Genomic DNA, 12,953 nt, shown 5'->3' on the forward strand with positions numbered 1-12,953 from the left:
GAGAAGATAGAAGATATATTGTCTGTACCTGATCTCACATTTTCCAAACAAACCAGTTGAGTCTTTCCCACAATTACCATACGGGTCACCCGCTGAATTTACTCTTTCAAAGCAGATTCCAGGGGCAGGTTTAGCACCTAAAGGAGTTAGAACAATTTCAGTCACTTTTATGAGTAAGTGTTAAGGTGAAAATTGAAAATGCTAGGAAATGGAACTTCTTCTCATTTTGTACCAGTGACAGAATCAAACTGATGAAATATGGAAGAATAGTGTTCACCTCATTCTTAGAAGAGTACCCAGAAACAACATTTTATAAAATATAAAAATTGACTTCGCAACATTGGGGGCAGGGCTTAGTTTCTCAAATCTACTTGGAGCAACATATGGTCATAATGGACATGTAGAGGTAAATCATTTTATGTCATGAATCATCTATTTTTCACTCACTTCAAGTCCATGCCAAGGTAATATATACTGCAGACTTCTCTACAACTGGAGCAAATGCCATTTCATGAACACCTATGCCCTTGTCAAGGCCGTCCATCAGCCATGAAAGTAGAACACTCCTTTATTGAAAGCTCTCCAGTTAGCAGCTTCATTAAGGACTGATTACATTCTATTCATCTGTGACAGGAAGAAGTTAGTGGTAGGCAGCCTTTGGAGTTGATCAAATAAGCCACCTACCCAATGATCCTCTATAATAATCATGTCACGCATTGGAAAATTCAGGATCATGCATTGTTTAATTTTTGTGGTAGCTGTTTCAGGCAAACATCTGATCCTGGACCAGAAATTGTATCAGCTATGGCAATACCCTCAAAGCAGCTTCATGGGATGTGCTGAGGTATACTCATGTTGTACCATATAGTGATTCTTCACAATAGGAATTCTCTGGTTTGAATCAGGCCTACCAAAGATGACATGCTTTTACAGAAGTAGGGAGCAAAGGAAAATTAAAGGGTAGGCTAACCTGCGCCACCCTTGCACTTCCTGATGTGTAGTTCAAGAGTTGCATATGCAAAATCTTGGAATTAGTTCATCTAGCTCTCTCTCTCTTGGTCAGATTAATGATAATTAATGCTATTTATGATACTTTGATTACATATTAGACTAAGAGTGAGAGTTGAAGTAGAACCATTATGAACATAATGAATTGACTCGCCTTATGTATGGCACTGTAAAGGTCTCAGATCCTCAATAGCAATTCTAATTTCTTGTCTTGCATACACTCCATACAGGATTGGACAATATGATTTTCTGTGCTGTATTGTAGTTAGATTTAAGTAATCATTATCTACCTGGTCCCCAGAGAGTAATACACTGCTGCTCATGGGTCTGACACATCCCATTGTAACAGTAACCGTCCTTCCTATGACAGGGTTGCCCATCATGTAGATATACATTGGCTGGACACTGTGCATTTGCTCCAGTGCAAAATTCAGGCAGATCACAAGAATTGCTGGAATCTCTGCAAGGGGTTCCTGGAGGCTTCAGCTGCAAATGCACATAACCAAAAAGCAAAGTAAATCAACGGGTTGAAAGTTACAGTATGCAGATTGAAACTGTGCAAATAGAATGATGGTCATACGCTGGTACAGACAAATTTACAGTGACAGTAAATATTTACACTTAATATAGATTCAAACAACATTTTAAACACATTTATGCTGGGCATATTTAAAATGAGACACTAATAATGAGTGACATCATGGGAGTGAATTTCTGCGGACCTTCTCCCACTCGTCCACTGTCACTACGCTAACATCATTTTTCTGGGGTATCTGTGAGGAGTCTTCTGAAGTTACGGCGGATAAACAGGAGAACTCCCGTGAAAATTCACCCCCAGGTGTCACATTTTCATCATTATTGCTTCAATAATGCAGGATCCTACTTATGCTAGTATTCACAGGCCTGAACTAATACTACAGAGAATTTGGGCTTAATTTTAACTCAGCCGTCAGGCGGGCTTTGAGGCGTGTGGGGGGTTAAAATCGCAAAAGCTGGGGGTCGGGACCCCCCCCCCCGCCTGGTTCCCGACACCTAGCCATTTTAACCCAGGCGTGTCTGATGGTCCCGAATCAGTCCCACCTGCAACAAGCGGGACTGGTCTTTAGGGCCCTTAAACAGCACTAATTGGCCTTTATAATCCCATTTTAACAGGCCCTTGCCTGTTTAACCCTTTTCCCACGTAAAACACACCTGGTGGGGATCACGCCTGTGAAACCTGGCGTGAGCACTCTTGGCTTGCTGACTATCAGCTGCAGGTCAACCATTAAAAAGGAGATTTGATCAGTCATCATTTGCAGGTGGCAGGACTTTGTTGTTTCAGACCTGGGGCAACTTTTACCAGGTTTAACCACACCTGTGGAAGGTTGGAGCCTTACACACATCTCCAGTGTGACCTCCTGGGAAACCCCACTCGCCACCTTCACTCAGTGCTTCCTCAATGGAGGCATATACCAGAAGCATGGGAGCCATTTATTTCCTTCCCTTCTGGGCATTAGATGAGCTCGAACACCAGCCACGGCACCAGCAGAACCAGGAACAACAGCAGCAGCAACAGGAGCGCCAGGCTGCTGCTCACCCACCTGAAGCTGCACAGGCCAGAAGGGGCCAGCGCTTGTAAGTGGCTTGAGAGCACCTTGCTGCACATCCGGGGGCTATGGGGACCCATATCTGCACTGGCAGTCCTACTCAGAAGGACTTCCATGAAGGTCTGGTTTCTCTGTTCAATAGATGCCCATCGCTCCTCAAGAGATGTCATTCTGTTATGAACACTCACCATGTTTTCCATACCCTGGCGACTTATCTCCTCCATGGAGGTTGCCATTCTTTCCATGGTGATGCGTTCATGCGTCAATGACTCCACAAAAGCTCTGCTCATGTTCGCTATGGACTCCTCCATTCGCTCCACACTCGCATCGACCCTGTAGACAAAACCTGCCAGAGACTCCTGCATCTGTTCCTGGAGTTCCAGCCCCGCTGATCTTATGGATGGACCCAGAGGCAGAGGGTCGACATGCAGCCGAGCCAAGCTGGCAGAGTCCTGCGCCCTCCGACTAGCACTCTCCACTGCTGTCCCTGTCTCCACAATCTGCTGATGCTCACTTGTGAGCTGTGATACACCAGGTGACAACACTATTCTATGTCCCGAAGGTCCCACCGAGGTGTGAGTGTCTGCGCTGGTGCTGGGTGCGCTGAATTCTGCTGATGCTGCGCCCTCAGAGGTTGCAGATTCCTCTGAGGAGTCTGGAAGCTCAGGCTCTTCCTCCTGGACAGTGGGGACGGGGGCTCTTGATGGTCCTGTGGGGGAGTGAAGGAAAGAGTTAGAGATGTGAGGTCAAGGTTACATGCACACTGCATATTGCAGATGATCATAGGTCCATCTGTTATAGCTTCAGAATCATTATCAGCGACTCATGCAATGTCAATGAGAGAGATGGAAAACTATTCTGTCACCAGCTTGCTGTGATGCACCCATCTGTCCGTCCCCCACTTGTGCCTCATCCTCCATTCCTACAATCTCCAGGACCGCCTCCTCCCAGGGGGTGAGGTGGGCTACTGATGGTGGCCCTCCTCCTGTCCTCGCTTGTTCTCTTTTATTGTGAGCTCTCTTTTCCTGCAATGAGGGAGACAAGTGGAGTTTGAGTGAGAATGAAGGAGTGAGTGTAGAGAATCCATAGCATAGATGCTTAGAAGGAGACAAAGATGGAGTGAGGTGGCAAGACCAAGGGCCCTCCCTGTGTGTTGTCAGTTGTTTTCATAGCATCAGAGTGATAGGGAGTGTGAGGACTGCATAGTCGAATAGTTAGGTGAATGTGAGCATAGAGAGGGAGTGGGTAAGGATGCATGGATGTCAGTGTCAAGTGGGATGTGGAGGAAGAGATTGCTAAAGCTGAGTGCTGGTGAGGAGAGTCAATGGAAATCAGATTGAGTGTGATGGGATCTTCATACTCACTTTTCCAGTGTGCTGAAGGTCATGAAATCTCTTCCTGCACTGTATCCAGGTTCTGCGGGTAGCCGATAAGGAGTTGACCTCCTCTGCCACTTGCAGCCACGCAGCCTTGGTCTGCTGGGGAAACATCTTCCTCCCTGATGAAGGGAAGAGCACCTCCTTGTGAGCTCTTGCTCCCTCCACTAAAGCCTGCAGGGCAACTTCGTCAAAACGGGGTGCAGACCTCGGTCTTTCTCTTGCCATTCTGCTTCCAGCTCAGTGTATCAGCAAATGTCAAAAGGTTGGCAGCCTGCAGAAGAAGCAGGGCTTGTTGCAGACCCTAAATGCAGCAGCAATAATGACGTCATATTATGCGACTTTCTGACTAGAAATACTCATTTGCCAAGGGTTCCCACACGTTGGAAATCAATTGGCCAATTGAGTTGAAATTGCATCAATCTCACACACACATTTAGATTCGTGTGGGAAACACCAAATTCGGGGAACCCGACAATTCCCCGCACCCGAGTTAAAATCGACCCCTATGAATTTAAATCCCACTATGGCAGTTTGAGAATTGGAATTTAATCTACAAAATCTGGAAATAAAAAGCTGGTATCAGTAAAAGTGACCATGAAGCTGTTAGATTGTTGTTAAAACCCAACTGGTTCACTACTGTTCTTTAGGGAAGGAAACCTGCTGTTCTTACCCGGTCTGGCCTATATGTGACTCCATACCAACATGGTTGACTCTTAAGTACCCTCGGAAGTGACCTAGCAAGCCACTCAGTTGTATCAAACTTGCTACAGCGGTTCAAGAAGGCAGTCCACCACCACCTTCTCAGAGCAACTAGGAATAGACAAAGAATGCTGGCCTTACCGGTGACACCCACATCCCAAGAATGAAATTTAAAAAATCAACAGGTTGTGGCAGAGCGACCAAGGGTCTCCGAACAATTAGTAATAATCCCTTTAACTACAGTGTAGTGCAGCCGCGGACTGCACCTTTAAACTGCCTGTTAACTGTACTGTATTGTGTTTTCCTGCACTCCACGTGATGACGTCATGACGCCGATCACGTGCCCACCAGTGGCGCGAAGACGTCAGCTTCCAGGATCTTCCAGTCGTCGTCGAGTGCCCAGCAAGCTGTTTAGACCTGTGTACCGTTTCTCCTGTAGTTTCCCTGTTAACTTCGTTGTTCATTAAAACCTGTTGATTTGATTCATCGAGTCGAATACCTTATTCAGATAGGAACCTCCGTTCCTACATTGGTGACCCCGATCTCGTCGGACAACTTTCGTCGAGGATGAACACGAACGCCGTCGCCCTTAAACTGCTGCAGTTCTGGGAACAGCAGCCAGCAGCATGGTTTTTCCAGGCAGAAGCACAGTTCACTCTCCAGGAGGTCACAGCGGATTCGACCCGTTATTATTATGTGGTTGCCGCTCTCGACAGTGCCACGGCCTCGCGGGTCATCAGCATCCTTGGAAGCCCACCGGAGGAGGGCAAGTACGAAGCGCTTAAAGCCCGTTTGCTACAGGTATTTGATCTTAATAAGTCAGAGCGGGCACGCAAGCTTATTTCCATGCCCGGCCTCGGGGACTCAAAACCGTCAGAGCTGATGAGTCAAATGCTCACGCTGTTGGGCGCGGAACCCAAATGTTTCTTATTCCGTGAGCTTTTCCTCTGCCAGCTACCCGAACCGGTTCAGGCGGCCTTGGCCAACACTGCCATCACAGACGGTGCTGAACTCGCTGCAGAGGCAGACAAGATATTTACTGTTACTCAGCAATGTTGTGCAGCCACGAGGCGCCTTTCCCCTGCGCGAGCGAAGCCCAGCCCTCCCCCAGCAGGATGGTGCGCGTACCACGCTCGTTTTGGCGCCAAAGCTCGATGCTGCCGGCCTCCTTGCAGTTTCCCTCAAGAAAAAAAAACTCCAACAAGCCCACGTCCTCCCGGACGGACGACAAGGTCTAAAAAGCACGGCAAGTTAGCTATGGCGGCGGGCTCAGCGGGCAAACTCATTTACGTTATGGATCCCATTACGGGCCGACGATTCCTGTACGACACTGGTTCACAGTGCAGCATCCTGCCAGCTTCAAAGCTGGGCCTACTATCTGGCGGCCAGGGGCCTTCCCTCGTGGCAATAAATGGCGCTGCCATGCGTACGTTCGGTAAACGGACGGTAAACTTAACCTTCGCCGGTCAGCGTTTTGTCTGCGACTTTATTACAGCTAAGGTCTCACAGGCCATCCTGGGGGCTGATTTTTTCTGTGCCAACGGCCTGCTGGTCGACGTCCAACACTGCCGACTCATTAATGCGTCCACTTTCCACGCAGTGCCCTGCCACCGCAGCACCGCCGTGTCCTGGTCGGTGGCCTGTGCGGTTCCGTCGCAAGACGGGTTTACGCGCCTGCTCGGCGAATTCCCGGAGCTCACCAGGCCTACTTTTTCGGCTGCAAGCACACGGCACGGGGTGGAGCACCATATCTCCACGACCGGAGCACCCGTTTACGCTCGGGCGCGGCGATTAGAAGCCGGCAAGCTGGCAGCCGCAAAGGCTGAGTTCCAGACCATGGAGCGCCTCAGGATCATCCGGCGTTCGGACAGCCCTTGGTCCTCCCCACTGCATATAGTACCCAAACCAGGCGGCAGATGGCGACCTTGCGGGGATTACAGACGCTTAAACGACGCCACGACACCGGACAGGTATCCTATTCCCCACATCCAAGATTTTTCGGCACATCTGGCTGGCAACTCTATATTTTCTAAAGTGGATCTCGTTCATGGATATCACCAAGTTCCGGTGCACCCTCCAGACGTCCCCAAAATGGCAGTCATCACTCCGTTCGGCCTTTTTGTGTTCCTCCGCATGCCATTCGGTCTGAAAAACGCAGCTCAAGCATTCCAGCGGTTGATGGACTCTGTCTTACAGGACCTGCCCTTCATTTTTGTATATTTGGACGACATCCTAATAGCCAGCAAGGATACGACAGCTCACATGACCCATTTACGTACACTTTTCGCCCAGCTCAGCCAACACGGCCTTATTGTCAATCCGGCCAAATGCACGTTTGGAGTATCCAGTATTGATTTCCTGGGACACAGGATTACCCCAGAAGGCGCCGTCCCGCTAGCCACCAAGGTAGAGGCAGTTACCGCATTCCCGCGGCCTCACACAGTCAAACCCCTGCAAGAGTTCTTGCGGATGGTAAATTTTTATCATCGTTTCGTCCCCAAGGCGGCCCGGTTAATGCAACCTCTGTACGGAGCACTAAAAGGAAAGTCGGGCAAGGATGTTCTCACTTGGACACTGCAAATGGACCAGGCGTTCCGCGATACCAAGGCGGCGTTGGCGGATGCAACTATGCTAGCACACCCACTCCCGGGCGCGACTGCTGCCCTCACTACGGATGCCTCCGACTACGCCATCGGAGCAGTTCAAGAGCAGTGGGTCGACGGGGGTTGGCAGCCGTTGGCCTTTTTCAGCCGCCAACTGCGCAAGAACGAGCGAAAGTATAGCACTTTTGACAGAGTTGCTAGCCCTGTTTTTGGCCATCCGGCATTTCCGTTTCCTCCTAGAAGGCCGTCTGTTCACTGCATTCGTGGACCACAAGCCGCTCACCTTCGCCATGGCCAAAACGGCGGAACCTTGGTCAGCTCGGCAGCAGCGCCACCTCACGTTTATATCCGAATTCACAACGGATTTGTGGCACGTGTCAGGCAAGGATAATCTCGTGGCAGATTGCCTTTCCCGGGTTCCAGTCCAGGCAGTCCACCTGGGCATCGATTTCGTCGGACTGGCAGAGGATCAACAGGCAGACCCAGAGGTACAAGCGTTTAGGACCACGCCTTCCAGTTGGCAGGTTGCAGACGTGCCGTTTCAAGCGGCAGGAACCACGCTCTTGTGCGACACATCCATGGGAGTGCCCCGGCCCATTGTGCTGGTCGAATGGTGCAAGAAAGTATTCCAGGCAATCCACGGGTTATCGCACCCGGGGATGCGGGCTTCTCAACGGCTACTGTCCCGCAAATTCATTTGGAAAGGCATGCATTTGAACGTCTGGGACTGGACGAACAGTTGCGTCGATTGTCAAAAATCCAAAGTCCACCGTCACGTCAAGGCTCCAGTGGCCAACTTCCCGGTGCCTGAGCGCCGTTTCGACCATGTTCACGTGGATTTAGTAGGTCCCCTTCCCGGGTCACGTGGATTCACACACCTCCTGACGGTGGTAGACCGGACCACCAGGTGGCCAGAGGCGATTCCCTTGGCCGCTACCACCGCAGCAGACGTTGCCAGGGCGTTCCTTTCGTCGCGGGTGGCTCGGTTCGGGGTGCCATTGGACATCTCCTCGGACCGCGGTCCGCAATTCACATCAGAGCTGTGGAACGCAGTGGCACAAGGCCTGGGTACCAAGCTGCACCGTACCACCGCGTACCATCCGCAGGCGAATGGTCTGTGTGAAAGGTTCCATCGGTCTCTCAAAGCGTCCCTCCGTGCCAGCTTGAGGGGACCCAACTGGGTGGACAGGCTCCCATGGGTGATGCTGGGCCTCCGGACAGCCCCAACAGAGGATCTTCAGTCTTCATCGGCTGAGCTGGTTTATGGTCAGACACTGAGTGCCAGGTGACTTTCTCCCTCCACACACCGAACCATGGTCTGCAGCTCAACAGTTCCTGCTACATCAGGAGGCGGCTAGGAATTTCCTGCCCATCCCAACCTCGCAGCATGACCTGCAGAGGCCTCACGTCCCGACAGGGCTCATGAGTTCGGACTATGTCTTTATTCGACAGGACGGTGACAGAGACCCACTCAAGCCACCGTATGCCGGACCTTTTCGTGTCATCTCATCAGGGGAAAAGTTTTTCACAGTCGAAGTCGGTGGAAAGTCCGATACCATCTCTATCGACCAGCTCAAACCAGCCCACCTGGATCGGAGTGAGCCTGCCGTGGCTGCCCAACCGCCTCGCCGCGGCCGACCGCCGTTGGCCGCCAGACCAGCCGTGCACCAGCCTACCGTCGAACAGCCCGATTCGGCCTCAGACGCGCTTGCACCTCTGACTACCATTTCTGCCTCGCCCGAGACGCCGCTTCTGCCGCAATCCGGCACTGGTTCTTCTACTAACGCCCCGTTTCCACTGCCTGAGTTTCGTCGCCGTTCGGCCAGGATCATTAAACCTCCTACTCGGTTGACAATGTCCGTTAAAGTGGATTCTGGGGGGGCGCCTGTGGCAGAGCCACCAAGGGTCTCCGAACAATTAGTAATAATCCCTTTAACTACAGTGTAGTGCAGCCGCGGACTGCACCTTTAAACTGCCTGTTAACTGTACTGTATTGTGTTTTCCTGCACTCCACGTGATGACGTCATGACGCCGATCACGTGACCACCAGTGGCGCGAAGAACGCGATGACGTCAGCTTCCAGTAGTCGTCGAGTGCCCAGCAAGCTGTTTAGACCGGTGTACCGTTTCTCCTGTAGTTTCCCTGTTAACTTCGTTGTTCATTAAAACCTGTTGATTTGATTCATCGAGTCGAATACCTTATTCAGATAGGAACCTCCGTTCCTACAAGGTGTCCATAGTTATGAGGTAACAGGATATTGGAAATAAAGGTTAAATGGACACAGTAGAAATTGTTTTGGAGAGAGACGATGCTGCAACGTCTGTTATCGGTGCCATTTCCTTTAAAAAATGGAGGCAACAGCATGGTGATTGTTACGGATCTGGCTGGCCCTTTAAGCTGCTTCAGGCATCGGAGTCACTTAGCAGCAGTCATTTCCCACCCCTGCATTTCCCCAGGATATTCAATGTGTTGCATTTTATATGATTAAATGCTTTTCTTGTATTAACTAGACTTATAAAGGGCAATTTTCCACCTTTGCACTACCAGCAGACGGCCTCATGTACTGGTAATGCATATCAGAAATTTGGAAATGTGCTGTACACCGTTTTCCTACCATTAATTTAAATGTAGGAAAATCATGCCCAGTTCACACCCACATTTCTATATGCAGTACCAATGGTTGAAGCGCTCTCTGCTGGCTGCATAAAGGTGGAAAATTATTCCATACTGACATCTTATTCTGTGTTACAGAACTAAAACACAGTCATGTCAATCTGCTACTCCATATTTATTGTGTCAAAATGAATAGAGAATATAAATTAATTAAAACAATCGTTCCTCTTTCCTACTGACCTTTACCTATAGATCTCCCCACGTGAGTAATAGGGCCGTGGTTTTGCTTTGGCTCCAATGCCATTTCAGCCCAGGCCTTTATCAGCTTTACCATTAGTACTGGCTAAGCCGAGACTTGACGAGGCTTGTCACATACATCACACAATTTTAAGTATTGCTCTCATCTGGAACTTGACCACAGAGGAGTAAAGTAAGTAACCTACTGCTTCACACAGTGCCATTAGAACAATGAAGACATCTGCAGTGATGTCAAAGACCACGCTTACTAGCAATGTACAATGAGAAAATCAATTTTATCAATTTACACTTTCGGGAAGGTGAATATATCTTGTAACAATGTGGAATGAAACTAAATGAGGAACGAGATAGATGTGGGCAAAAAGCAAAACACTGCAGATGTTGGAAATTTGTAAACAAAAACAGAAAAAGCTGAAAATACTCAGTAGGTCAGGCGGAATTTGAGGAATAATAGAGGTTGGTCAGTCAATGTTTCAGTCTTAAGATCCTTGATCAGGACTGAAAGATATTACAGGTGAACATCATTTAAAAAGGAACAGAGCAAGGGGAAGGGAAAAACACGCAGGAAAATAAATAAAATGACATGTAAAATGCTTGGGTGGGGAACAGGAGATCATTGAATGGAAGAAAAGATATTAGCAGGAGACAACATTATTTCTCTCATTATGTGTCCTTTTGGCTCTTGCTAATATCACTTCTGCCAGTTAATCATCTCCTGTTTCCACGCAAACACTTCGCAGGTCAATCTATTTCTTTCCTCTGTGTCTTTTTGCCCTTCCCCCTTTCCCTTGTTCTGTTCCTTTTTAAATGCTGTTGATCTGTAATATCTTCCCGTCCCGAGGAAGGGTTCTAAGACCTGAAACATCAACTGACTGACTTCCGTTTCTCCACAGAAGCTGCCTGACCTGCTGAGTATTTCCGAGATGGATATGAGATTTGTTTATAATGGATAGTACACAAATCCCTCAAGTTTGTTACATATCAGGGCTGTTTTATTTTCCTTTCATTTTATTCTCTCTTTGCATTTGAAACATAATTCTCTTTCTTATTTATCCAAAAACCACAGCCTATTCCTTTACTATGGAGGTTATTGGCTGGCCTCTTCCCAGTCCTCTGCCAATGCTGTTCCATAATTGATCACTAAGAACTGTGCGAAGGACATAGATTGATTCTTCCTCCAGCTTTCCTTCCCACGCTATGGGAAGGCACCTATGGGACATTGTGACTTTGCAAAAGGTGTGAAGAAGGGCAAGAAGAATGATCCCTAGCTTGACAACATTGAACTATGAGGACAGACATGATGCCTTGGGTTTGTATTTGCTAGGGAGACAGTGACTTAGTGGAGAACTAATCCAGAGTTATACAATTAATAAAGGCAGACATCATGCAAGAGCTCCCTTGTTCAAAAGTCCTGTATATAAACAAAATCATCTCAGCTTGTTGCCTGCCCTGGCAGTTCAATTAAGATCATAGATTCAGACTATGAGAAATCATAAATGTGGATCCAAATGCCACGGTTAGCACACTGTTACACCAATGCACTGGGCTTTTGAACAAAGGGTGCCATTGTTTGAGTCTCTAAAGTCCCTCTATATTCTACATTTGGTCAATGTTCTACATTTTAACATGTTTAGAACATAAGAAATAGGAGCAGGAGTAGGCCATTTGGCCCCTCGAGCCTGCTCCACCATTCAATAAGATCATGGCTGATCGGGTCTTGGCCTCAACTCCACTTTCCTGCCCGCTCCCCATAACCCTCGACTCCCTTATCATTCAAAAATCTGTCTATCTCCACCTTAAATATATTCAATGACCCAGCCTCCACAGCTCTCTGGGGTAGAGAATTCCAAAGATTCATGACCCTCAGAGAAGAAACTCCTCATCATCTCCGTTTTAAATGGGCGACCCCCTTAGTCTGAAACTATGCCCCCTAGTTCTAGATTCCCCCACGAGGGGAAACAGCCTCTCTGCATCTACCCTGTCAAGCCCCCTCAGAATCTTATAAGTTTTAATAAGATCACCTCTCATTCTTCTAAACTCCAATGAGTATAGGCCCAACCTGCTCAACCTTTCTTCATAAGACAACCCCTTCATCTCAGGAATTAACCTCGTGAACCTTCTCTGAACTGCCTCCAATGCAAGTATATCCTATCCTCCTTAAATAAGGAGGCCAAAACTGTACGCAGTACTCCAGGTGTGGTCTCACCAATGCCCTGTACAGTTGTAGTAAGACTTCCCTACTTTTATACTCCATCCCCCTTGCAATAAAAGCCAACATTCCATTTGCCTTCCTAATTACTTGCTGTACCTGCATGCTAACTGCAGCATTTTGTATTCTCCCTCCATTTAAATAATAATTTGCTTTTTTATTTTTCCTACCAAAGTGGATAACCTCACATTTTCCCACATTATACTCCATCTGCCAAATTTTTGCCCATTCACTTAACCAATCTATATCCCTATTCAGATACTTGGGGCTGGATTTTGTCACCGGGGCGGGCTGGGGTTGTGTAATCCGCTTTTCGTGTTGGCCACCCGATTCTAAATCGATGTGGGAGAATGAAGCGATTTTAACTTAAGTGGGCAATTGAGTTCCAGTGTGTGGGAACCCATGGCCCAATTAGTTTTTTCAGTCTGAAATTCGCCTCCGATGACGTCATCATTGCTGCTGCATTTAAGGTCTGCAAGAAGCCTTGCTTCTTCTGCAGACTGCCAACCTTTTGGCCTTTCATGTTAGAGGGACCTGGAGGTAGAATGACCAGCGAGAGACCTAGGTCTGCTCCCAGGTTTGATGACGTTGCCCTGCA

General features: G+C 48.4%; 1 protein-coding gene across 5 annotated transcripts in view; it reads right to left on the bottom strand.

The window, feature by feature from the left end:
• adam12a (ADAM metallopeptidase domain 12a) overlaps positions 1-12,953 on the bottom strand; it is a 432,297-nt gene that overhangs the window by 55,803 nt on the left and 363,541 nt on the right. For 4 of the 5 annotated variants that reach the window (XM_085994669.1, XM_085994668.1, XM_085994671.1 and 1 more), the window contains exons 14-15: positions 1,299-1,494; positions 29-137 (exon numbers count right to left, since the gene is read on the bottom strand). The exons of the other annotated variant lie outside the window; for it this stretch is intronic. In XM_085994669.1, coding sequence (XP_085850795.1) covers positions 29-137; positions 1,299-1,494 — 305 coding nt within the window. The remainder of the gene's footprint in view (positions 1-28; positions 138-1,298; positions 1,495-12,953) is intronic. 5 annotated transcript variants of the gene reach the window in all.

Source organism: Somniosus microcephalus, chromosome 8 (assembly GCF_052327205.1).
Source record: "Somniosus microcephalus isolate GS21.2 chromosome 8, FLI_Smic_1.0, whole genome shotgun sequence".
Classification (NCBI taxonomy): domain Eukaryota; kingdom Metazoa; phylum Chordata; class Chondrichthyes; order Squaliformes; family Somniosidae; genus Somniosus; species Somniosus microcephalus.